Genomic DNA, 26,585 nt, shown 5'->3' on the forward strand with positions numbered 1-26,585 from the left:
AAGTGAGTCCAGATTTATTTTCATCTGTCACTCGTCACATGTTCTGAATGATTGAATCTCTCAATAATAATAATTTATCAACATGTTTGAAACAGACAAAGAAATCAAAGTGTTTGTTGTTCTTCTTACTTTAGCATCGGTTGCTTGTAAAAGAGTTTGATCAACACGTCTCTCTGCTCAGGGACTTAAAGTCACATCCGTTTCTATAAATTCAGTTCAATCTGCAGAAAATTCCCATTCGTGAAGAAACAGACTCAGTGACGCTGCAGAGACGTGAAATCGGTTTGAATCAAAGAACAAAGATGTGATCTGTGTCTTCTGTGTAATGACCTGCAGGGGGCGACTCCTCTGGTAGTTTCTATAGACGTCTATAGAAAATGTCTCAATAACCATAAAGCACGGGGTGTATTGTTTGTATGTGTGTGTGTGGGGGGCCACAGTGTGATTGACAGCTAGTACCGTCCAATAGGTGCAGGTGTAGGTGGGTGTACTCTCAGTCAGGCCCCACCCCCACCCTTCCAAATATGGTTACTACTGGTTTCAACAAACCAAGATGGCGCTGAACAAAATGTCCAACTGAGGCTTCAGAACAGCGGCTGATGGTCGACACCTGCTGGTGACATGTGACTCGACGGCAGCTGTTAGCTGTTAGCTGTTAGCTGTTAGCTCCTCTTTCACTTATAAAAATAGTCCATTTGATTGATGGTTGATTTTAAGGAGCTTTGTTGGAAACATCTTTTTTCCTCTTCAGCTGCAGTTGAACCTGATGCCGTACGACTACATCCCTCCAGTGGACATCAAGACCGAACCCTACATACCTGAGACAGGTACGCAGGTCAGACAGTGACATCATCACTGGAGCTTCCTGTAACACAGGCTGAAAAAGTTTCCTCATTATTCATCAGAGCTTTAAATGAGTGAATGATGGAAACCACCTCCTGTTTCCTTCTCACTGCGTCTGAAGAACATGGAGACCAATGAGGCTGCAGCCGGAGAAATAGTGAAACTTGTTGTTCAGTCGCTGTGACGCTGATTAACAAACACTCGTTTCAATGTGTTTCAGCTCACGGTCCCTACATTCAGATCATCGAGGAGCCAAAACAGGTGAGACTCACATTTGTGATAATTATACAAACTCATTCATATGATTCATAATTCCCCAAATCCATTATTGACATAAACATTGGATCTCCTAAGCACAGCAGGATCCACCTCTGCACTGTTTTATATCTGCAGACTCATCACAAACATCACCGCCACTAATCTTCTATGAATTATAAATTAAGTTATATAGATCCGGCCTGTGTCTGTTGATCTTTATCAGTTCATCTGCAGGTTATTTTCTTGGATAATTGATGGTTTAGAAAATATCAGAAAATATTGTAACATGCGAGATGATTCTTTCTGAAAATTATAAAAACCTGAATGAATCAAGTATTTCACTTGTTGCTTTGAAATGTCCTGAACTTTCTTTTAATCAACCGATTAGTGTAGTTTTATAAATGAGTTCATGTATATGTTTAGTATGTATAATATAATCACACTGTGCAGTACTATAACATGTACAATACTAAGATGCAGTATAAAGTATGATAATATAAAATCCCACAATTCACAGTAAAGTCAGAATAATGTGTTATTTTAGTGATATTTAATGATATATGTAATATATAAGTTAATGTGTCATAAACTTTCAATGAGTCAATGTGAGTCATGTAGAGGTGACGCCTCCCTCAGGTTCATCATGTCACTGCGTCTAATACAGGGTTTTCCCATCAGTCATTCAACAACATGAGAACAAACAGGAAGTCAGGGAGTTTCTGCTGCTAAAGGTCACGTGACCACGCAGACACCGCGTCCTCGACTGAGTTTATGTAAATGAATTAGTCGGTTAAATGAAGAGAAAAGAAAAAGCAGGTTGATGTGAAACTGAAAAAACGAGTCAAACAGACGTGACGCAGCGTCACGACCACGGAGACGAAGATTAATCCGAGGTTCGACACAACAGTCAATATTTATAATATAAATAATGTTTTGAATCAATGTTACATAAACAGAACAAATGAGTCAACAGAAATAAAACTGATCTGAAATGAGTTGATTTATCAGAAACAATTTGTTTGAAAGATCATAAATATTTGACTTCACGTAGTTAAACATGTTGCGAATAATGATTAAATATGATTTGTTGTTACCAGCTCGTGTGCAGATTACTTTTTAATCTCTACAGCCGTGTGAGCTTCACTGACTGTCGGACGTTACATGGTTAAGTTAAAGTAAAGTTTTACGTAGGTTTTGATTTACAGCCCCACCTAGAGGCAGAAAGTAAATGACTTAAACTTAAACCTCCTTTATTTATCCCACAAGGGGAAATTCTTTTTACGCTCATTTTACACTTTTTACACATTCAGACCCACAAGCCCACACACACACACAGAGGGCTCAACGACTGGAGACAGATTGTAGAGTATAAAACTTTAAGAGAAATCAGACGTTTGTGCAGATGACACAGGGACACTGCCATGTGCAAAGTAAAAACATGTTTCCTGTGTGTGTCTTTGTTTGTGTTTTTGTGTTTTGTGCGTGTTACCAGAGGGGTTTTCGTTTCCGTTATGAGTGCGAGGGTCCGTCCCATGGCGGGTTACCGGGGGCATCCAGTGAGAAGAACAGGAGAACGTACCCGACGGTGAAGGTGGGGAACATGGACGACCATGGAAACCTTGTGATGACGTCCCTCACACACAGAATTCCTTTCTGCTAAAACACGACACCTGAGGACCGGACGTTTGATTTTGACGTCAGTATTTTCCGTGTGTCTCAGATCAATAACTACGTGGGTCACGCCCGGGTTGAGGTTCAGCTGGTGACGCACACAGATCCCCCTCGAGTCCACGCCCACAGTCTGGTGGGTCGCCACTGCACCGAGAAGGGAACCTGTACGCTGGACGTGGGCCCCAACGACCTCACCGCCTCGTCAGTAACCAATGACGTCACAGAAATGTTTCTGTTCCGAACGTTCAGTGAGTTAATGAGCTGTGATGTCACTTCCTGTAGGTTCAGCAACCTTGGAATTCTTCATGTAACCAAGAAAGGTGTCGTTGAGATTCTGTGCAAGAGACTGAGAGACGAGAGGAGGAGACAGAAAGGACACACACTGACAGGTAACAACACACACACACACACTGACAGGTAACAACACACACACACACACACACACACTGACAGGTAACAACACACACACACACACACACACCCTCACTGTCACCTTAGTAAAAACACCAGGTGTGTGTGTTGCTTGTGCAGACGTGGAGGAGAGTGTGTGTCCGAAGGAGGTTTCAGATTTGTGTGTGTGTGTGTGTGTGAATTGCAGACATGGAGGAGAGTGTGTGTCTGAAGGAAGCAAAGGATCTTGGGAAGGTGATGGACCTGAACATCGTGAGGTTAAAGTTCACCGCCTACCTGCAGGACAGTAACGGAGGATTCACCAGAGCGCTCAAACCTGTCGTCTCCAACCCCATCTACGACAGCAGTGAGTCCACACTTCACAGACAGGGGGCGCTGCAGTGTTCACAGGGACTAGTTCCAGTCAACAGACTGATTCAAAAATGATTCATATTAATTGAATAAATATAAATTTATGGTTTCAGAGTCGCCAAACGCCTCCAACCTGAAAATCTCTCGTATGGATAAGACGTGCGGCACGGTGCTCGGAGGAGACGAGATCTTCCTGCTCTGTGACAAAGTCCAGAAAGGTGACGACGCTGTGAGTTTGTTTCCTGTCACACACTCTGCTCTCATCGTGTGATATCCCATCATGCTTTGTGCTGCTCATTACAGACGACATCGAGATCCGGTTCTATGAGGAGGACGACGAGGGAGGATGGGAGGCGTTTGGTGACTTCTCCCCCACTGACGTCCACAAACAGGTGTGTGTGTGTTGTTACAGGTCAGTGTGTGTCTGTGTGTGTGTCTGTGTGTGTGTGTGTGTGTGTGTCTGTGTGTGTGTGTGTGTCTGTGTGTGTGTGTGTGTGTGTGTCTGTCTGTCTGTGTGTGTGTATGTGTATGTGTGTGTGTGTGTGTGTGTGTGTGTGTGAAGAAGTTGTTTTTAAATTTAAATGCTTTAGTTTTTTATTCAGTTTTATTTTGATAGTCAGACATTTTCAGGAAGTTTCTCTGATTTTCACAATAAAAGTGAATGTGTGTTTTTATTTGTCGATGGAGAAAATGAAACAAACGATGATGAACAGAAAGTAAATGTTCATTGATTTAGTTTGTGTGATAATGATTGATCTTCATCGAAGCAAAACTTCAGAATGAAAACTTAAACTTTTTTACTCTGGTACAGACGAGTGTTGATCGTCTCCTCTCTCTCCTCAGTACGCCATCGTGTTCAAGACTCCGCCCTATCACAGCGCAGAGATCGAGCGTCCCGTCACCGTCTTCCTGCAGCTGAAGAGGAAGAAGGCCGGTGACAGCAGTGACCCCAAACAGTTCACCTACGTCCCACATGTCCAAGGTCAGCCGACGTTAATGTGACTAATATGGATCAATGATCAGGTGGTCAGGTGATCTGTAAACATTCGGGGAACAGAGACAGGAAGTTGTTTGTTTGGGGGTCAAAGGTCACAGATCCTGGTTTCAGTTTTCAGTGAGCATCAACAAAAGAAACGTTTCGAATGAAGACGACGATTTATCCTCTTTGTCATCTCTGTGACCGTGTCTCCTCCTGCTCTCCTTGTTTCCTCTCCTCCTCATCTCCTCTCTTAGATAAAGAGGAGGTACTGAGGAAGAAGCAGAAACCGCTGCCTCACTATGAACCCTGGAGAGGAGGAGCAGGAGGGCGAGGAGGAGGAGGAGCTGGGGGTTTCGGAGGAGGTGGTGGGGGAGGAGGAGGAGGTAAGGACGACTGACGGAGTTTAAACTTTGAGCCTCGTTTCCAAACATCAGCACTAATGACGATCACATGTTTTCAAACCAGTCAGTTCATTTGCTGCACGTGACTTTTACAGTTTATGTGTTTGTTCATTTGTGTTTATTTGTCGGGATCATGATGGAAATAAACCAATTATCAATCAATTATCAATCAATAATTAAACCTGACGATGTTTCCTGCAGGATTTCAGTTCAACCAGCAGATGAACGGAGGAGGAGGAGGAGGAGGAGCAGGAGGAGGAGCTTTCTTCACCGGCGGTTTCACTGGCTTCAGTGGAGGGGGAGGGGCTCATATGTCAGGCTCCACCCCTCAGACAGATGTTGCCCAGCACCCGAGTGACGGACAGATGACAGGTTCTCCTCTCCAGCAGCAGCTCTGTCAGATTGGTGAGTTACAGATTTTGGTCGTGATCACGTGACCCTCTGTGTGTCGTTAACACGTGACCTTCGCTGTGCGTCGTGTTTCCAGCTGCAGCGCTCCACAACCGAGCGTCTCAGAGCGCCAGACAGACCGCCGCCGCCCTGCTGCAGTACTGCAGCACCGGGGACGCCCGCGTCCTCCTGGCTATCCAGAGACACCTCTGTGGCGTCCAGGACGGCAACGGAGACACGTGAGTGTTGACTTTGTTGTCTGGCTGATGACATCACCATCACATCAGGAGATAAAAAGATCCACCTGCCTTTTCTCCCACAGTCCTTTGCACCTGGCCGTCATCCACCAGCAGACAGGTGTGATTCAGCAGCTCATTCACACTCTGCTCAGCAGCCAACAGCAAAACGTCCTCAACGTGTCCAACCACCTCCGACAGGTAACCCCGCCCCCCTGACCTCTGACCTGTCTCTTACCTGAACCGACACACCTGACCTCTGACTCCTCCCCTGCAGACACCGCTCCACCTGGCCGTCATCACGCGACAGGTGAAGGTGGTGGAGGTGTTGTTGCGGGCAGGGGCGGACCCCAGCCTGGTGGACAAAGACGGCCGCAGCCCACTCCACCTGGCAGCGCTGGCCGGAGACAGCGCAACACTCCGCCCCCTGCTGGCTCACCTGGGAGAACGCCACACCTACCTGGTCAACACCGCCGACTTCCATGGTGAGACGATTGATTCTTATTGGTAGTTACTCAGTTCCTGTCTCCAATCATCAGGACCAGTTACTACGTAGAGTAATACTACTACTACTACTACCACTACTACTACTACTACTACTACTACTACTACTACCACTACTACTACTACTACTACTACTACTACCACTACTACTACTACTATTACTACTACTACCACTACTACTACTACTACAACTACTACTACTACTACTACTACTACTACAACTACTATAACTACCACTACTACTACTACTACTACTACTACTACTACTACCACTACTACTACTACTACCACTACTACTACTACTACTACTACCATTACTACTACTACCACTACTACTACTACTACTACTACCACTACCACTACTACTACTACTACTACTACTACTACTACTACAACTACTACTACTTCTACTACTGCTACTTCAGGAGAGGGGTTACTCTGTGTCCTTCAGAGAGTTACACAACGTCCACATGGACACAGTCCAGATGTGTCCCCAGATGTTTTTCATGTGTTGAGCAGCTGGAGCTGTTTCTTTGATCCTCAGCTCTGCTGTCAGTCAAACTGTCCATGTCTCTGATCATAGACATTAAACCCCACCCCTTTATGTGCACAAGCTCATATCTTGATGAAACTTGAGTGAACGAGTTGATAACCAGCGTCATGTGACCACTGAGTTCAGCTGGATAAAGAGATCCTGGATATGTTGAACCAGCATCTTGGTTCAGTTTGTCTCAGATTCAGTTTGTCTCATCGATGTCAACAAGCAGCAACGTCCTCTGTCCTCAACTCAACAAGAGTCAAACTACAGAGACACTTTCTGAGCAGTAACTGAAGCTCAGAGTCTCATGTGAGGATCCGTCTCCAGGACACGAGGACAATAGATGCTGATGAACTGAAGACATCAATACAACAACAGATTCTCTACATTAGAAGAAACAGTGTGTGACTTCAGGTTTGAAGTATTTGTACATGATACATGCAGTATTGATAGAATGACCAGAGATCTAGATGATGTCCAGTCTGAGCTCTGTGTAATCTGTGATTGGTCGGTTACAACAGGAAGTTTAATGTTCTCGTCTCCACAGAAAATAAAAGTAAAACTTTGCATCGTAGTTGTGATTTTATGATCAACAGCTCAATATGTTTTTGATTTTATTCCTGTTTCTCTGTCAGGTCTCCACCCCCTTCACCTGGCAGTGAGGAGGGACGGCGAGCGCTGCCTCCGCCTGCTGGTGGAGGGCGGAGCCAAGATCAACGCCTCCGAGCAGAAAAGTGGAAACAGCGCCCTCCACCTGGCCGTCAGAGAAAACCTGTTCAAGGTGGCGTGCACGCTCATCACAGAGGTAAAGTCACACGTCCATGTTTATCTGTGTCGTTCCTGGTGAAACCACAGTGATGTCACATTTGTGGAAAAGTTGCAGTGATTGGTTGAATTACCATTAGCTGTTGTCATGACGACTTCCAGGAGGGACTAGTTTTAGTATAAATACAGCCTATAGGGCGCCCCCTGCTGGTCGGGCTGAAGTCAGAGGATGATGAACATCACAGTGTCTCTGTCTCTCTCTCTGTCTCTCTCTGTCTCTGTCTCTCTGTCTCTATGTCTCTCTTCCAGCTGAAGGCCGACGTTAACGCCTGCACCTTTGGAGGAAACACGCCTCTCCACCTGGCGGCCGGTCTGGGCTCGCCGACGCTCTGCTCCATGCTCATCGCAGCAGGTCAGACGTCGCTCTCTGACTGATGCTGAACAACGACTGCAGACGAGAAACAAACGGATGATTTAACCTCGACTGTTTTTCAGGTGCTGATAAGAACATGGAGAACGACGAGCCGCTCTTTTTCAACTACTCGTCAGAAGAAGAAGACAAAGACGAGGATGGACCAATCACAGAACAGGAGGCCGTCGCCTCTCAGCCAATCAACCCTCGCAAGAGACCAGCAGGACACACCCCCCTGGACCTAGCTAAATGTCAAAGGGTAACGAGGTCTTCTTCTTCTTCTTTTTCTTTTTCTTCTTCTTCGTTGGTGGAGGTGTAGTTGTGAAGACAGAGGGGGTGAAGGAAAGCGCGTTCAAATTTATTCAGGTTTCTGTATGTTTGTTGTGTGTTCATTGTTGTATAGTGTTTGTGTACGTTTAGTGTAGTGTTTCTGTGTGTTTGCCGGGTCTCGTGGCGCGGATGGCGTCCGCAGGGACGCCGCCGATGTCCCTGAGACATGGCGTCAGGCTGGTGCCTCAGATGGATTACCGGCAGATTTTTTAAAACATTTCTGGAGCATTATGGGACAGGATCTGCTGGATGTCTTGAAGGAGTCGTTTGGGAAGGGGCTTCTTCCAGCCTCCTGCAGACGAGCCGTAATATCACTACTGCCGAAGAAAGGGGATCTGAAAAACTGGAGACCCGTCTCTCTGTTATGTAGTGACTATAAGGTTTTATCTAAGGTTTTAGCAAATAGATTCAAGGATTTTATGGAAGTGCTTATTGGTGCTGACCAATCTTATTGTGTACCAGGTAGGTCAATGCAGGACAATTTGTTTTTAATGAGAGACATTTTTGATTTGTGTAAAACATATAAGATTAATATTGGCATTATTTCCATTGACCAAGAAAAAGCGTTTGATCGTGTTGATCGCTCATTCCTGTTTGCCACACTGCAGGCTTTTGGTGTCGGGGAGCACTTTCTGTCCTGGGTGAAATTATTGTATAATGATACGTGTTGTGTGGTGAAGGTGGGGGGAGGGCTGAGCCGACCGGTACCAGTAGAAAGAGGGATCAGGCAGGGATGCCCCATCTCAGGCCAACTGTACAGCGTGGCCATCGAACCTCTCCTGTGGCGGCTCAGGACTCGGCTGAAAGGCCTGCGTCTGCCTGAGCTGGCTCACAGCCCCCCGATAGTAGTGTCAGCGTATGCGGATGACGTGAACATCTTTGTCCAGGATCAGGAGGACATACAAGAGTTAGAGGGAGGTTTTTCATTGTATGCGAAGGCTTCATCAGCAAAAGTGAACTGGGGAAAGAGTGAGGCATGTGTGATTGGTCAGTGGGACGCAGGGAGAGTACCCCGTCTCCCTGGGAACCTGACATGGGAAGTAAAAGGGTTGAAAGTCCTCGGCTTGTATATTGGCAGTGAAGAGATAGAGAGGCAGAACTGGGAGGGAGTGCTGGGGAAGGTGCAGGTCAAGTTGTCTAAATGGAAATGGTTGCTACCCCAGTTGTCCTACAGGGGAAGAGGTCTGATAGTCAATAACCTGGTTGCAGCATCCCTGTGGCACAGACTCCAGGTGCTCACTCCTCCACCGGGACTCATGGAACAACTACAGAGGCTGCTGGTGGATTTCTTTTGGTCGGGGCATCACTGGGTGCGGGCGTCCGTGCTGTACCTCCCGGTGGCAGAGGGGGGCCATGGACTCACAGACATCATCGCAAGGACCGCTGCTTTTAGACTGCAGGCCGCCCAGAGGCTCCTGTACGGCTCCACACTGTGCTGGTCGGCTGTGGCACGCCTGCTGCTCTGGAGAGCCGGGGGCCTTGGGTATGACAAACAGCTGTTCCTGTTGAACTCTCCACAGCACAAACTGACTGGACTCACTGGTTTTTATAACTCAGTGATGGATGCATGGAGGACGCTCAACTTCACGAGGCCTCCTGACCCCACGCCTGGGATGTGGCTCTTTGAGGAGCCACTGTCTGACAATGGTTTCCTGGTCACCTCAGTCCTGACATCCACACCCACTTCAACAACGGTGAAGGAAAAGTTCAGGGAGGCAGGTATCGTGAAGCTGGGCCACCTGACCCGGACGTCACTTGAGAGGCTGGCGGAGGTGACGGGAATTCGATCCACCAGAATGCTGCGGAGCCTCGTGGACGAGGTTTGGCAGGCGCTGCCCCAAGCTCTGAGGACCTTCGCCCAGAACAAAAGTCAGGCGGACCAGTGGACCAGAACACAAGAATACGGGTTCCCTATCCTGAAGGTGAGTCCTGCAGTGGGGGAGTGGAGAGAAGAGAGCGGCCGACTGCTAACCCTCAGGACTCCAGCACTGGGCACCTTCAACACCTGTGGAGGGAAACTACTGTACCACAGCTGCGTGAAGGTCCTGAACTGTCGCTCTCTCGCAGGAGTCAGGGAGTCCAGAGGGACTGAGGTTTTTGGCTCAGACTATTCCCCCAGTGGCAGCTGGCGGGTCCTGTATAAACCTCCTGTGGAGAGACGGATGGCAGACACCCAGTGGAGAATTATACATGGAGCTCTAGCTACAAACAGATACAGAGCTCACCTGGACCCAAGCACTGAGGGGGGGTGGTCCATTCTGTCCACTGCCTGAGACCCTGCAGCACTTAGTGGTGTCCTGTCCCAGGTTAGCGGACATGTTCAGACAGCTGCAGGAGTGGGTGGGGGGGTTAGGAGAGGTTTTCTCTTTGCCACTTTTTGTGTTCGGGCCCAAATACACAGCAAGAAAAAAACATACCATGGGTTTAATGAATTTTATTTTTTCTAATGCAAAGATGGCAACCTGGATCAGTCGTAAAAACAAAATGGCTGGGAGAGGCTGGACGGATCCGCTGCGCTGTGTGAGGGGTTTGGTGGCAGCTCGGCTGAGTATCGAACATGCGTATTTTACACTGACTAACAATTTGGAGGGTTTCAGGGCTGTGTGGGGGGTGGGGCAGGTCCTGTGCTCACTGGGGGAGAACCAGGCTCTGGTTTTAACTTTTGAGGGTTGGTGTCTGACGTGTGCGTGTATATTATGGTTTTTATCCCTTTGTCTTTTCCAAATTTGTTGAGTAATTAAGAACTTTTTTGACAATGTGTCTTAAATAAAGTTATTTAAAAGTCAAGTCTTTTCTTCTTCTTCTTTTTCTTTGTATAAAATTTGAAACAAATCTGTTTTTCCCTCAAAGATTCTGGAAAAGCTCGTCACCTTGTCACCTTGTCACCTTGTCTCCTTGTCTCCTCAGGTGAGGAACCTGTTAATGTCCAGACAGAGTCCGAAGTCCGGTCGTCACGGCAGCAAGAGGATCAAATCAAGCAGCAGTGAAGGTTCGTCACACGAGTGTGAAGGTCAGAGGTCAGCTGCTGCGAGACGTTCACTGACTGAGACAAACTGAAATAGTATTTTACAGCTGGGACATTTCGAACACATCTGTGTTTGTGAATAAATGAGTTTTGTTTCCCGAACGTGTCACTGCAGAGCGGGACTGTTCGGGCCTGGACGAGGACACGCTGTCCCGGCTTGTGGAGGTGCTGAGTGTCGGAGACATTCCCTGGAGGAGACTGGCAGAGAAGCTGGGGATGATGACGCTGACGCACCTGTACCAGGACAGTGCGACACCGTGCCACCACCTGCTGCAGCACTACAAGGTAACGTGTTCACTGAGAGGTTAAAGGTCAGATAAACGCTTCGTGCTAAAGTTTGGTGCGTTGGTCTGAAACCTGTTCAGAGGAACCGTTTGGTTCAGACAACACTGAAAAGTCTGAAGGTCTGAACCACACAAGGTCGTTTTTAGTTTTCAGAGACGACGTGATTGTTTGGTTTGGTCCTGACGTTGTGTGTTTGTGTGCAGTTGGGGGGGGGTCCGCTCGACGGCCTCGTCGACGCTCTTCAGTCGCTCGGTTTGTCTGACGGAGTCCAACTGCTGAGAAGCTCTGAGCAGAGAGAGGACAAACACAACACAGGTGAGGACAAAACAGAGCGAGTCCGAGTCTTGTGTCGTTTTATTCACGAAGGAACTGCTCTCACTGGTTGTGTTTTCTGTCCAATCAGATGCCACCGTCGACAGCGGCTTCGGCAGCCAGCCAATGGAAGAGGAGGAGCCGCCTGTAGCCAATCAGTGACGGGCAAGAAAGGAAATCAGACATTGGGCAGCATGTGGTCCTGGTCTTGGCCTTGGGTTTTAATCTTGGTCTTGTTTTTAGTCTGGTCCTGGTCTGGTCCTGGTCCTGGTCTGGTCCTGGTCTGGTCCTGGTCTGGTCCTGGTCTGGTCCTGGTCCTGGTCTGGTCCTGGTCCTGGTCTGGTCCTGGTCTGTGCGCAGGTGGACTTCACTGTGCAGACTGTCCAGCTGAGACTGTGGCTGTTTGGTTTCACAGACTCTGTTGTTTCACTTGCAGAGGAAACGACCATCGTTCAAAAAGACAAAATAAAAATAATCAACAGGATTTTTATAAGTTACTGAAAAATAGAGACTAAAATAATTCAAGCCATTTTAAATAAAAATACTAATTCATCATGAAGATGAATCACAGGAAGAAACGTGTTTTATTTCTTAACATTTGTCTTTTTTTTCAGCTACTTTACATTTTTCATTAATTTATTTTTTGTTTTTATTTGAGTTGTTTCAGCTTATTTCCGTTTTATGACTTTTTTTTATGACAGACATCGACTGCAGAGATTTGATTCTTCAGGAGAAATCTGTGCTGTGTTTACATTGTGTGTGTGTGTGTGTGTGTGTGTGTGTGTGTGTGTGTGTGTGTGTGTGTGTAATACCTGAAGAAGTGATCTGCTTCTTCACCTCTGTCAAAACTGGAATTTCCTCTTCTCTGTGAGCTCCTGAACGCAGCACAGATGTTTTATATCTTATTTCTGTCAAAATAAAAAAGAACATGTGATGAATAAACACGTTTCTAAGGACACACGTGTTAAAGGTTGTTGTCATGGTGATGTGTGATCACTTTATTAGGAACACCTCTCTGACTCAGTGATTCCAGTTCTAAACTTTATGACGTCATCACTACATTGTTTACAGAGGTTCTACTGGAATCACATCTGTGATTGGATGAGGTCACTGTCATGTGACCTGATCATTATGTTGCAGGAAGTCTCTGAACATGATCAACAACAGACCAACATTCACAGCATGAAGGACGCACAGCGCCGCCTGCAGGCTGGACTGGTGACAGCAGGCACGTCAACCAGTTCAAGTGTATCTGTTCAGATCATTGTCACTAATGAACGAGCTGGAACATTAGAACATCTCCAGAAGGAACCTCAGAGGGACGGGTCCATGTCGCCACTCACAACCAGGAACATTAGAACATCTCCAGAAGGAACCTCAGAGGGACGGGTCCATGTCGTCACTCACAACCAGGAACATTAGAACATCTCCAGAAGGAACCTCAGAGGGACGGGTCCATGTCGCCACTCACAACCAGGAACATTAGAACATCTCCAGAAGGAACCTCAGAGGGACGGGTCCATGTCGCCACTCACAACCAGGAACATTAGAACATCTCCAGAAGGAACCTCAGAGGGACGGGTCCATGTCGTCACTCACAACCAGGAACATTAGAACATCTCCAGAAGGAACCTCAGAGGGACGGGTCCATGTCGTCACTCACAACCAGGAACATTAGAACATCTCCAGAAGGAACCTCAGAGGGACGGGTCCATGTCGTCACTCACAACCAGGACACGTTCCTTCAATGGTCCAGTGGTGAGTCTGCGTCACTGCAGGAGGAACCACAGAGAGAAACCTGTGTGTGTGAGAGTGTGTGTGTGTGTGTGAGAGAGAGAGTGTGTGTGTGTGTGTGTGTGTGTGTGTGTGTGTGAGAGTGTGTGTGTGTGAGAGAGTGTGTGTGAGAGTGTGTGTGTGTGTGTGTGAGAGTGTGTGAGAGTGTATGTGTGTGTTTGAGAGTGTGTGTGTGAGAGAGAGAGTGTGTGTGTGTCTGTGTGTGTGAGAGTGTGTGTGAGAGTGTGTGAGAGTGTATGTGTGTGTGTGTGAGAGTGTGTGTGTGAGAGTGTGTGTGTGTGAGAGAGTGTGAATGTGTGTGTGACAGTGTGTGAGAGTGTGTGTGTGTGTGTGAATGTGTGTGTGTGAGAGTGTGAATGTGTGTGAGAGTGTGAGAGTGTGTGAGTGTGTGTGTGTGAGAGTGTGTGAGAGTGTGTGAGAGTGTATGTGTGTGTTTGAGAGTGTGTGTGTGAGAGTGTGTGTGAGAGTGTGTGAGAGTGTATGTGTGTGTGTGTGAGAGTGTGTGTGTGTGAGAGTGTGAATGTGTGTGAGAGTGTGAGAGTGTGTGAGTGTGTGTGTGTGAGAGTGTGTGAGAGTGTGTGAGAGTGTATGTGTGTGTGTGTGAGAGTGTGTGTGTGAGAGTGTGAGAGTGTGTGTGTGTGTGAGAGAGAGAGTGTGTGTGTGTCTGTGTGTGTGTTCGTGTGTGTGTGTGAGAGAGAGTGTGTGTGTGTCTGTGTGTGTGTTCGTGTGTGTGTGTATTCATTCTGGTGTCTCCGCTCTGACGTTTCCACACGTCGTCGTGACGTCACCGGAACGATGCGGAAGTCGCAGTCACCGTGGAGAACGTAAACTAATGTCAAGAAACCGCGTAAAAAACAAGAGAAGAAGGAGAAAAGCAGGAAGAAGAGAGAGAAGAAGAAGAGAAACAGGAAGAGAGAGAGAAGCTGCTCTTCACCACCGGCATGTAACGTTACTCTTCTCCCCGTTACCGTTACCCTGCTCTCCGTTACATCTGCCCGCTCGATGGGTGACCGGTGACCGGCCCGGTTCACGGAGTCCGTCCCGGTTCTTCTCTTCGCGTGTCAGTCAAAGCTGCAGGTCCCGCTTCGTCCCATCCTCTGGAAGGTAAGTGAACGGTCCGCGAAATCCCATTAAAAAACCCTGGATTTAACATTTCTCTTGATCTCAACTCCACCAGACAAAGAGCGGAATACAACTGAAGAGTCATTGTGATTATATTCAGTCTCCTGGTTCATTCGGCCGTTTCTTTTCTCCAGTAATCAGCAGTTTCTGCGGGTAAATCCTCTACTTTCACCGCGCTCCTCTGTTCACGGTGCTCGGTTCTTAACGGTGGTCCACCCTGCTGAGCGGGACCAGCACCGACCACAGGGTTCTGCAAAAGTCGACATTTGAGAGAAGGAGCTGCTGTTTGGTAGATTATACACCAGCCGAACTGTAAAGTGTCTCATTGTGATTTATTAAAAACTTTGAAATTAGGTAAAAGGACGTTTTCTTTAGATAACAACGAAGAGAAACGTTAAACTGTAGGATATGTGAAAGGAGTTCTGGGTGTTGAGGAGGACAGCGGGTGTTTCTTCTGAATGTGAGCTGAGGATCAGGGAGGTGAAGGCTCCTGTAACTCCGCTGCGTCCAACAGACAAACACTCACATGAACTCGTTTCGTTCAGTGATGCTTCGTTTCACTGTCATTATCAATCTGATCACTTCGATGATCAACACTTCATCCTTTTAAATTCCTTGATAAATTATTAAAATGACGTGACAGCTGCCAAGCCGAATCATCTCCATCGCCCCCTGGTGTCTGGCTGCAGTGTAGCTCATAACCCTCCTCCTCCATGTTAGCAGATGGGACATGAACTAAACTAAAACTCAACTGTTTCGTTCTCATCTCTCTGATGTTTGTTCAAGTGATTCTGATCAGTTTGATTTATTAGTTTTTCATGATATAAAAACAGCTGAGACGTCGTGATTGACAGCTGACACTGACTCCTGATTAGTCAGATGGCTCCTCCCCACGATCACTAGTGCACAGGCTGACTGTAAGCGATGTCATCATCACAAGATGGCAGCGTTTGTATCTGAGATAATTGAGCTTCATTTCTGGAGGAAGTGGAGACACGTGGTCATCTTTATTTACAGATAATTTTCAATTTAAATATTTGTTGGTTTCTTTAAAATAACAAATCATTTACACACACACACACACACACACAGTTAGACCGTGGTGTTTTTTATTGACAATAATAGAAGAAGAAAAATGAAACCAAAGATTCTTTAATTGATCTGATCTTCTCTTGTTTCAGACTTTCTGTTGTCAGCTGTCCTGTCTGAGTCCAACTCCACAACTTGAGGTAGTGCAACACCACACACACACACACACACACACACACTCAGACAGATACGCACACACACACACACACACACACACACACACACACACACACACACAGACACGCACACACAGACACACTCACACACACACACAGACAGTGTGTGTTTGTGTGTGTTGTCCCGACTGGATCCTGATTCAAGCTGTGTGTCATGGTGCACAGTCTCACACAGCGCCTCCTGCAGGATGGTCACAGTTCATCCATCATCTAGGGTCAGGGGGAGCTGGAGTCAATCCCAGATGACATTGGAATAGAGGCGGGGTTAAGACTGGACAGGTCACCAGCAAGTCACAGAGATAAACAACCTTACACACTCAGTCCATTTAGAGTCTCCACTTCACCTAACAACCACACACACATGGAGAGAACATGTGTACCCGGTCCAACCCCAGGATCCTTCTTCCTCTCAAGAGACGGTGCTAACCACTGCACCACTGTGCCTCCTCGTTTTTCTTGCATTTCATGAAAAATGACAGACCAAGAAAAAAAAATCTGTCATTTTTCTCATCTCTGCAAAGAAAATATGACTCGGGTTGTTCCAGACGATGTTTGATGGCGTAACACAAGCTCAGTGTGATGCAGACTGTCAGCTTTAATTTTAACTATACATAATACCTGAGAAAAGAGTGATCAGAGAAAACTGGTTATTTTAACGACCTGGAACCAGAAATCAGATCTGAACCGTCACCGTGAGGACGCTAAGCGTGACGTTCAGCGGTTTAATTCATCTGAGCTGGTTCAGATCAAGTGAACTGAGGTGAAGGAGGAAGTGAAACATCCAGAGACGTCAGTGGAAGAAGCTGCTCTGAGACTGGTAAGACCACACATTTGATTATTTTTTATCACAAATGACTGTTAAACATTAGTTATTCATGAAAAATATCACTGAATGTGTTTGGAAACTTCCACATGATGTTTCTTTTAAATTACAGAAAAGATGGAGGAGGAAGCTGAGGTGATAGATATCCTCGTCCACTGAGCAGGTAACGTGACGTCATTCACAGATCCTATTTCTTTAATACGTGTTCATTCCTGCTGTCGGTTAAACAGTTATTCAGGAACATTAACTTCATATGAAGCTGAAAGATAAAGTTCTGATTGGTCCTTTTAAGTTTATGTCATGCTGAAGTCACAATGTGTGGCCCCGCCCCACTACTGTGCACTGTGACATCACTGCAGTGGGCGGGTCAGCAGAGTTCAGGATGAATAATCAGCCAATCAGTGTTTCTGATGTAACGTTGCATGTTGTTGTTTTAAAGCAGCTCCCAGTCCGAGGAGGTCAGCTGACCCTTGACCCCCCACTACTGACACCCCCTCTAAGCTGTGTGCTGCCATCTGTTAGAGCTGCTCCTCATTGGCTGATGGAGCTCAGGTCTACAGGCCACAGAGCACGGGATTGGCTGGCAGAGTGCCCGGAAGAAGGGGGCGCGGACATCAGCTGATTGATAGAGATCGGAAATGGAGGAGGGAGGAGGGGTGAAGAGGAGGAGGAGGAGGAGGAGGAGGAGGAGGAGAAGGAAGAGGAAGAGGAGGAGCCAGAGGAGGAGAAGCCAAGTAGAGTCAGTAAATCCACAATGAGCCGGTTCTGCTGCAGACAACAAGTGTTCATCAGAGAGAGAGCGAGGAGGGCGAGGGAGGATAAAACGAGGTTACTCTGCAATGGAGAGAGAGAGTGACGGGACGAAATAGGGAGGAAGGAAAAGGAGGTTACCACGGCAACTCAGGGGACGTTGCTGCAGCGGCGAGGACACCAGGACATACAGGTAAGGTTACAGTGTGTGTGTTTGTGTGTGTGTTTGTGTTGGTTTCATAAGTGTGTGTGAGTAAGTGAGTGGATTGAGCAGTGCATGCTGGGAGGGGGGAGGAGTGAGTGTTGGGGGAATCCTATTAGCAGAGTCCAGGAAAAGTAGGGCTAACTGGGCTGATCAGTGTGTGTGTGAGCTGCAGACGCAGTGTTTCAGCAGCGTTTGGTTTTCTCGTGGTCATGTGATCTATATGAAGACGTCTTCCTGCTGCAGTTCGTCTGTGAGGACTTTGATTCAGGCTTTAAACTGAGGACAGAGTTCAACGTCTGATAACAGCCTCCCCCTGTTGGACAGTGTGTCTGACGCTGCTTCTATAACCAGACTTCATTCAGGAAAATCTGAACATTAAGCTCCGTTAAAAATCACGGGATCCAGAATAAAACAACACGGAGACAAATCATTCATGATCCCAACATTTTCTGTTGATTGATCACGTGTTGCAGCTCCACAGTCTAAACCCCCCACTCAGAACTGACGTGAAGATGTGGTGATTAACCAGCGGGTCACTGAACGCCTCAGCATCGTCTGAAATCTGTCTCATTTACAAAACGCACCTTTTTCTTTATGTTCTGCCATTTTTGTTTCAGTGCAGAAGTCACATCGATCGAATTGTCATCACTCAGCGGTGAACACAAAGCGTCGCTAACACTTCCTGTCAGTAACATTTCCACCTCGTCGTCGCTCAGAGAAAAGAAATCCCTGCTCTGACTTTTCACCATCACTGCTCCTCCATCAGAGGAGTTTCTGTTACTAAGCAACCAACTGCAGAGGAGACAACCTACTTCCTGTTTACATCACATGACCAGTGTAGGTGACTGGCAGGGGGGGATCTCTTGGCACCTCTCAATTAAATTCCTATTCAAAAGTCTATGATTCAAAATATAAAACAATTAGCGATGCATCAAAGAATTGTATTTCTAGTCATGGTTTATTTGGCATCACTGTGACCAGAGGTGTGCGACAGTCAGTGTATGACTGGTCACTGATCTCCACACTGAGCTGACTTCAGTTTAGACTTGAGAGCTGCATCTTTAGTCTTTACAGTACCAGTGTGGCTCCCCCTGCCAGCATCGAGCAGCATGACTCCACTGGTCAACTAGTGACTCTGCTCCTCTGACGTTTTCCTATCATCACACGTAGAACAGATCTTTATAAAAACCTGCTGAATTCATAAATATGTTCCTGGATAAACTGGGCGTCGCTTCTACTGCCTTCATCTCTGCCGCTCACACGAACTGATCACCACATGTGTTTAGTGATTAATCGATGTTGAGTCTGATCTGTTCCTCTCTGTAGCTTTTCTGATCTCAGATCAAACTACATATGTACATACATCTATACATATGTATATATATGTATATACATATGTTCATATATGTTCATATATGTACATATGTATATATATGTATATGTATACATCAGTAGTACAGACATGTGCAATAAGTACAATTCCTTTTTAAGTTGAGGCAAAGTTAAAACAGTGGAGACTGGGTTGAATGTTTCTGTATATATATATATATATATTGTGACTGTGTATATGTGTGTGTGTATGTATATATATATATATATATATATATATATATATATATACACACACATATACACAGTCACAATCAAAGCTATCCTCCATTTTACTTGGGTATGACAGTCCGTGTCCGTCGCATTGGTTTCTTTAAGAGTTTAATCAAACTCAGACCAGGTTTGACTGAGCTGCGCCGCCTGAGCTCTGCGGGTCCTCATCGCCATTAGATATCATTTATGCTTCAAATAATACCCAGCTCTATAGTTTTCTCTGGCCCAGTTCCAGTTTGGTGTGTGTGTGTGTGTGTGTGTGTGTGTGTGTGTGTGTGTGTGTGTGTGTGTGTGTGTGTGTGTGTGTGTGTGTGTGTGTGTGTGTGTGTGTGTGTGTGTGTGTGTGTGTGTGTGTGTGTGTGTGTGTGTGTGTGTTTAATATCCAGATGATTTCAGCACTCAGCCTCGTTAGCACAGTTTAACACCAATTATCGATTTGTATTTTCTTAGTACTGTTATTGGTATTGTTATTTTTGGGGGTTGTGAGAGTTGACTTTGAACCATGACCTCAGCATTTGTAAGATCCTGGTTACTTACGACCTTGAGCTGTCAGAGACGTCTCCATCTTATAGTTCTCTTGACTGGGTCTCAACTGTGTTTTCATGTGACTTCACATCTGTCCAACAAAGAGCACAGAAATGAGTAAACTTTAAAATCTTAAATGAAAAAACAGACACAAAAAGTATCACTCTACTCTATTAAAAAATCTAAACTCTTATGAAAATATGAAATCCAGTTTGACTGTAAGGAAAGAAGGATTGTTTCTATATCCAGCAGATCAGACAGTTTGTACAAAAGGCTCTAGTTTCTCACCTGAGCCCACTACAAGCTGCTTTCCCTTTTCTATTAATAGACAAATCAAACACACACGTGTCACTTGGCGCCTGCTGGTCCACATGTTCCTGCCGCCATGTTGGAGGGTGGCCAAGGACATGAATTGACTTGTAATTACCAGTATTTAATCTTATCAGAGGGTAAGGAGGACTTAAGTGGTCTGAAAGGCTGAGAACCAGAACAGCAACTATTCTGAACCCCTTCACTGCTGTTTGTCATTTATTCTTGTGATTGCAAAATGTTTGGAATAAACCTCCTACCATATCACTATGAACCCTTTAGAGACCACTACAACCCTTTAAGGGACTTCTAAATCCTCAGTGTCATTCATAACCCCCCAAACTATCCTAAAGCTGCTTCAGTGACCGGACAACCTGTAATGGACCTCTAGAATACCCTCAGTAACCACTAGAACCTCTTAAGGAAAACATCAACATACTGAAGGACTAATGTAATTTTCTTATTTACTTTGAGAACCTTTTGAAGAATCCGTTTTTGGACTCATCATTAGCATGTGGAGCATTTAAAGATTCCCTGAAATATCCTAAAGGGTAAATTAAACATCCTAAAGGTTCCCTTGAACCTTCTCAATATAACCTCTTCAAGGATTTATACATCCTCAGTGATCATTAGAAGCTTCTCAACTAACCCAGATCTTTCGCAAAAACAACCTTCTAGAGGATCACTAAAACCTTCTCGCTGGCCACAGAAATCAGTTAAAGACACTGTTAGAACCTTAAAAGAGCACTTGAACCGCTGTACCTTATCAGTAGCTCTTAACTTTCCAAAACTGAGGGGCACTTGTGATCGAGTCATGTGGGTGTATAGGTAAAGCCTTGATACTGTGGCTCTACTGTTCAGACATTGGGATGAAAAGATAAGAGGTGCTTGGTATCTGATATCTGGAACCATGTTAATAGAACCACAGCCTCAGTTATCTCACGTGAATTGCACTGCAACAAAACACACAACATGAAAGATTATGGGGTCGGATGCAAGTTTTAAAGTGTGTATGTGTGAGAAAGAGCGTTCTTCTGTAGGAATTTCGATTACTTGGATTTGGGTAAGAAGAAGTTGAAGCTGTAGAATAAACAAAAAAAGATTAACTTTGTAAATATTGTTTGTATTTGTGCTGCAGGTTGAAGAGATGACGAGCAGATGGAGAATAGACCAGCATCTCTAGTCCTGATTCTGATCCCCATCAAGGACATTTGATGAATACCTTCATTGGTTCCAGTGGGTCCTGGGGCCTTTTGTGCAAATAGTGAGGGCCCACGGAAACGGAAGATCAGGACATTTAGTTGACTGAGTTGCCAACATGTCCCAGGCAGGTAAAGTCCTTCACCTGTACGTTGAGGTGAGGTCTGTTGCTGAGGAGGAAGGGAAGGTGCTGGAAAGAGGAGATAATGGAACTAGCCACCTGACGCTTTCATGCCCAGGTGTCCTCCCTCACTCCGAAAGGAGCTCCACTCACTCTAGTCCCAACCGCAGCCCAGATCTTTCACCAATTACTTGGCATCACACTGGGCGTGGGACCCACAGCGCACCCCCTTCAAAGTCCTCCTCCAGGCACTCAGTCAGCTTTCAACTTCAAAACCCAGATGCAACAGGATCTCCCACCCAGTTCCATCGGCAGGATGTGTTATATGATGAATTTTCTCAGTTACTCCAGGTCATTTCACCTGGAATGACCAGTCCAGGTCAGCATGGATCACTGGGACATGCCAATTCCTCTGACATGGATCCCTACCAGGAAAGGCTATTAATCTCGCCATCTTCTACATCCTCGAGAAGGTTGACTGTACCCACCACACCCACCACCAACCGTAGGTCCTATGATATCCCAGGGGTGGAGGGTGAGGATGGGAAGACATCTGTGGTGACCTTTGGCTACATAGAGAAAGCTAACGTTCACAGCATGGGCAGCCAGCGTACTCCTGTGTGCCAAAGTGAGTTGGACATCCCCTTAAATAGAATGGAGGGGCAAACACTACCTGCCCACCTCCGGAAAAGACTGAGTGACCCAGTGTGGTGCAATGGTCAGCCAGCACTGGGTGACCATTGCACTTATCACCCCAACCCGTCCCAGACTCAGTGTTCACAGGGCTCACCTTACCTGCAGAGGGCTACTCTGGATGTGGTAGCCAGAGATGCCACCTACAGAGCCTTGGAGGAGTTCGGATCCCCAGAACTCCAGCGACGATTTGGCAGTCATGGCCCAGACAACTGCAGCCCAACTCTGCCACGGCACTACCAATCGCCTCGCTGCAGGTCCTGGGGGGGGTCACCGGTCTTGCCCCGAAGCACCCACACCCTGCCATCCAAGACCCAGCTCTTAGAGATGGACAAGGGAATCTGCCGTAGTGCAGTTAATGGTCTACCCAGAAGTCCAGCCTCTGACCATCTGTGTGCCCACACTGAATACTCCTCCCACTCAGTGGTTCCAACCTCACCATTATACTCGCATGGTCTGCCTCAGAGCCAGCAGAGGCTGTGCACAGGGGATGAGAGCCCCAGGTTGTCCAGCAAATTTCATCCACCTTTACCTGCGGGGAGACCCACAGACATCCAACACGAGGTCCCATCTAGATTATCCCCTGCCAGCAACCAGCACAGGACTGACTACCAAACAAGTGGGAACTCCCACCACTGTGTTGATAGTAGCTATAATGCTAAAGACAGTATACAGTACAGTGCTAACAATATGTCAAACTTTCCCAGCAAGAGTCACTACAAACCATTACACTGTAGTAGCAGAACCAGGGATGCAGTCATCGGCAGGAGAAGTGTCTCCCCATCCTTAAATGCTGAAGTGGCTTGTAAGTTAGCTGTGGAGGCTGCCTTATTGTCCAGTACTTTTGCAGGCAGAGGTTCTCCCTCGCCAACACCGTCTCAAGCTGAGTCACTGAGGTCAAACAGTCCCAAGATGGGGGCATCATTCCTCAGAGAATCCCAACCCTACGCCAATCTTCATGGCCAAAACTCCCCTGAACCTCTGCAGGTGGACAAACAGAACCACAAATGGAAAACAGACAAACCGATACTTCAAACCAGATCAGGACATGTCTTACCCCTCTTATCCCAGACAGGCCTCTCTTCCCCAGCATCTCCAGCTTTACCGGCTAGGTTGCACAGAGCTGCTACTTCTCAATCTCCAGTTTTAGACCCACGGCAACAACTGAGTTCATCACCAAGTAGAGACATGTCCGCCCTGCACCGCTACCAGCCACCACAGTACATTGGAGACCGTAAAGCACCCGCTATGGAGCTGAGGCAGCATGATAACCTCTTTGATAGATCACCCAAACTCTGCAGGAGACTTCTCTCAAGCCAAAACACAGACGCTTTGCCTGTGAGCTGGACCTCCAGGCACCAGGAGTGGAGGGACACTGGACCAGTCCAAGACAGGGATGAACTTTTTGATCAAGACTACAGACAGAAAAACTGTAGAGTTTACATTCCAAGCAAAGAGGAGAAACATAGGACTGATAGAGAAAACAAAGGAGTTCTAGCGTCAGTGCAGGGGAACCAGAGGTCAGTTGAAGGCATATCCATGGATCAGAGAGAGGAGGTTCAGGATCACAGTGGGGCTGGTGGGACGTCTTCTCAGAGCTCCAGTGGGGTGACAGGCAGTGTGGGAGACAGTTTCCAGCTGGAGAGAAACGACAGTCTGTTCCCTGAAACCTCGAGTCAGTCCAGCCACGATACTACCGACACCGGCTCTGGGATGCAGGTCGGCTGGTCGGGAGGATGATGTGGGTTTGGTTGTATATTAATGCAGCCAAACCCTGTGTGTGTGGGAATCTCTGAGTGGTGTGATGTTATCCGTCTGTCTGCAGAGCTGAACAATAAAAGTTAAAGTCATGGTCTGATGTCATATTTACCTCGATAACAAGAAGTTCATCATCACCATTCATTAGTTTCTGTTTGATTGCCCTCTGTTCATCTTTCTGTCCATATTCTAAGATAAACAAGTTTGTACGGAGTGATTGGTCAGTGATATATGAACACTCCACAAAGATTGTGTGGTTGGTTAACTTCAGGTCCCATTGGGCTTTGCAGCTAAAACCCAAAGGATCGAGAAAAACATGAATTATAATTGATACGATAATAATAATAATTATCTATACACTCGTTTAAATGTTTTGTTTGTTGTAAAGTTGTGTGTAATTCTGTCTCCTAAAGTAGAAGAAACAAACGTTGTCACAGTGTTTTGTTTCCTTCTACAGTCGGACAGCGGCTCAGCATCGACTCCATCCTCGCGATCGCAGAAGATCGCCCAAGCCAAGTGGGAGTTCCTGTTTGGAGGCCAGAGGGAGGAGGCTCGCTGCAGGAAAGGTTCGATACTGCAGATCATTGTCTTTGAGTTAATACTTGTTTTAATGTTCCTTAGAAACATAATGAATATCTTTATAAATGTTTGGAATAAACAAACCAACACTTTAACTCCATTAACTGTATAAAAGTTGATATTGTTGTAGTGATTTTCTCAAATGGTTTATTATTGTTCTTTTTTTCAGCACAGTTTCAGGCTGGAATTGCAGTAATTTCAATCATGTATCCATTCATTTGATTGTTTATATATATATATATACACACACACACACACAGGTTATTGTATTGTTTCTTCTCTCCATTAAGTAAACAAGCAGCTTGACGAGCTCCCAGTCTTTTTCTAAGCCAATTAGCTAAATCCTAACATCAGCGAGAACACGGCGGCTCTGTTTATGACTCTACTCACAAGTATTACTACAAACCATTACTCACTTCCTGTTCTGTATTCAGGACACTCTGGAGTCTCTGATGTCTGAGGACTGTGGAAATCTAGTAAAATCATGAGGAAATCATTAACCATCATTAAGTTCTTTTCTAAACTGACAATGGCCAGAATAATATTTACGTGTCACATATTTAACTTATCTTTACAATCATTAACTTTAATAGAGGAATCACTTCAGTCATGTTTTCTCTCAGTATTTTAACAGATTTGTTTACTGCGTTTATTTTGTTCACCATAACGCTGCAACGTGCTCATGAGTCAGAAACAATCTTACTTCCACTGTGAGTGGTTTTTGTTTCCACATTTCCACCTCTACTTCTATTTGTACATACAGTTATGTATAAAGTAGCCTACACTGTATCATCTGCATAGAGATGCATCTTCACTTTGCTTGGCTGGATGTTCCCTCCAGTCTTATTTTAACAACTTGGAAAAGGAATGATTCTATTAAAGAACCCTGTGGTACACTTCTCCTGAGAACTTCAAACTTTACCTGTCACAGTAAATATGAATATGTTTCTTTCCTTTAGCTGACGGCTCATCCACAACGCCACCGACTAGTGGTTTGGCCAACCCCACCCCTCCGTCCTCCCTACATCTGAAGCCAGCTAATCAGAGGAGGGAGCGGGACAACCAGGGTCAAAAGTTGTCACATCACAAAGTGCGGCAGATCGAGGTGGAGCTGGTGACCCCTTACCTCAAAGACACCACCCGTAAGACGGGTATCATCCGGCGGAGCATTAAATACTCTGAAACGGATCTTGACGCCGTTCCGCTGCGCTGCTACAGAGAAACCGACCTGGACGAGGTGATCTGGTTTCATCTGCTTTCATTTCACCTGGAATGTTCATGCAGGATTAATATTTATTATTACCGTGCAGGTGATGCGGGCAGAGGCGGAGACGGCAGAGGAGGCAGAGGGGGACTCAGCCTTTGGGAGTAACCGCAGCGTCCTAGGAAACTCCAGCTTCAGCCCCGCTGATGCCTCCCCGAAACCCCGGACAGGAGGAAGGGAGGAGGGGGATGAAGAGGAGGAGGAAGTAGAGGAGGAGGAGGAAGGAGTGGTGAGCTGGGCCAGTGTCAGGATGCTTGGAGACAAACAGAGACAAAGAGCCACTAAAGACGAGGAGGAGGTGTTCAGTCTGCTGCTGAAGGGGTGAGAGCTCAAAAACAGATCAGACGTCCCAACATTTAAGAAGAAGTTTCATATTAAACACAGCGTTCATCATTCACACTTTGGATTTTGTCCATTGATTATGAATTCAGATTCATGTGGTCCAGATACCAGATCAAACATTTTATCATGGTTTCATTAGTCTTGTTGTCTCGTGTTCCTCTGGACCTTCATGATGCTTCACCAGCACCACAGACTTTAACGTTCACTGTTAATCTACTTTTTCAGGCCGTTGGAGGCTTCGTCCGAAAATCACGGCGGCCTCAAGTCTCCGATTTCAGTTGGCAGCCCCCGCCAACCCTCCGACAGCAACCTTGACTCCTTCAGTCGCCATTTTGAAAACATCATGGAGTCTCACCGGGCCAAAGGCACCTCGTACAGTAGCCTGGACAGTGTCGACCTACTGACCTCTGGATCCACGTCCGTGTTCACCTTTGACCTACCGACCCTCACCCCGGAGATCCAGGTAGGATCATCAGCAGACGAATCACATCATAAGTCGTGCAATGACCACAGAGGTAACGC

At 46.3% G+C, this 26,585-nt stretch overlaps 2 protein-coding genes across 11 annotated transcripts in view; both read left to right on the plus strand.

The window, feature by feature from the left end:
- Positions 1–12,667, plus strand: part of nfkb2 (nuclear factor of kappa light polypeptide gene enhancer in B-cells 2 (p49/p100)) — a 17,195-nt gene extending 4,528 nt beyond the window's left edge. For 3 of the 5 annotated variants that reach the window (XM_069538064.1, XM_069538065.1, XM_069538066.1), the window contains 22 exons: positions 1–2; positions 752–827; positions 1,064–1,104; positions 2,594–2,692; positions 2,822–2,973; positions 3,055–3,161; positions 3,371–3,529; positions 3,648–3,752; positions 3,838–3,926; positions 4,378–4,516; positions 4,768–4,896; positions 5,116–5,319; positions 5,402–5,543; positions 5,627–5,741; positions 5,818–6,025; positions 7,218–7,387; positions 7,657–7,759; positions 7,843–8,018; positions 10,997–11,078; positions 11,230–11,399; positions 11,603–11,714; positions 11,803–12,667. The exon at positions 1–2 is cut by the window's left edge and continues 38 nt beyond it. In XM_069538064.1, the coding sequence (XP_069394165.1) occupies positions 1–2; positions 752–827; positions 1,064–1,104; positions 2,594–2,692; positions 2,822–2,973; positions 3,055–3,161; positions 3,371–3,529; positions 3,648–3,752; positions 3,838–3,926; positions 4,378–4,516; positions 4,768–4,896; positions 5,116–5,319; positions 5,402–5,543; positions 5,627–5,741; positions 5,818–6,025; positions 7,218–7,387; positions 7,657–7,759; positions 7,843–8,018; positions 10,997–11,078; positions 11,230–11,399; positions 11,603–11,714; positions 11,803–11,873 (2,651 nt within the window). In that variant the 3' untranslated portion in view covers positions 11,874–12,667. The remainder of the gene's footprint in view (positions 3–751; positions 828–1,063; positions 1,105–2,593; positions 2,693–2,821; positions 2,974–3,054; positions 3,162–3,370; positions 3,530–3,647; positions 3,753–3,837; positions 3,927–4,377; positions 4,517–4,767; positions 4,897–5,115; positions 5,320–5,401; positions 5,544–5,626; positions 5,742–5,817; positions 6,026–7,217; positions 7,388–7,656; positions 7,760–7,842; positions 8,019–10,996; positions 11,079–11,229; positions 11,400–11,602; positions 11,715–11,802) is intronic. The other 2 variants (XM_069538068.1, XM_069538067.1) reach the window with 1 other exon arrangement.
- A 1,621-nt stretch (positions 12,668–14,288) lies between these two features.
- psda (pleckstrin and Sec7 domain containing a) overlaps positions 14,289–26,585 on the plus strand; it is a 33,045-nt gene continuing 20,748 nt past the window's right edge. For 2 of the 6 annotated variants that reach the window (XM_069538055.1, XM_069538057.1), the window contains exons 1-9: positions 14,292–14,609; positions 15,809–16,709; positions 16,828–16,878; positions 17,158–17,658; positions 21,245–23,839; positions 24,336–24,444; positions 25,417–25,694; positions 25,768–26,042; positions 26,289–26,526. In XM_069538055.1, the coding sequence (XP_069394156.1) occupies positions 21,425–23,839; positions 24,336–24,444; positions 25,417–25,694; positions 25,768–26,042; positions 26,289–26,526 (3,315 nt within the window). In that variant the 5' untranslated portion in view covers positions 14,292–14,609; positions 15,809–16,709; positions 16,828–16,878; positions 17,158–17,658; positions 21,245–21,424. Of the gene's footprint in view, positions 14,610–15,808; positions 16,879–17,157; positions 17,659–21,244; positions 23,840–24,315; positions 24,445–25,416; positions 25,695–25,767; positions 26,043–26,288; positions 26,527–26,585 lie in introns of those variants that run through there. The other 4 variants (XM_069538060.1, XM_069538063.1, XM_069538056.1 and 1 more) reach the window with 3 other exon arrangements.

This window comes from Paralichthys olivaceus, chromosome 14 (assembly GCF_024713975.1).
Source record: "Paralichthys olivaceus isolate ysfri-2021 chromosome 14, ASM2471397v2, whole genome shotgun sequence".
Classification (NCBI taxonomy): Eukaryota; Metazoa; Chordata; class Actinopteri; order Pleuronectiformes; family Paralichthyidae; genus Paralichthys; species Paralichthys olivaceus.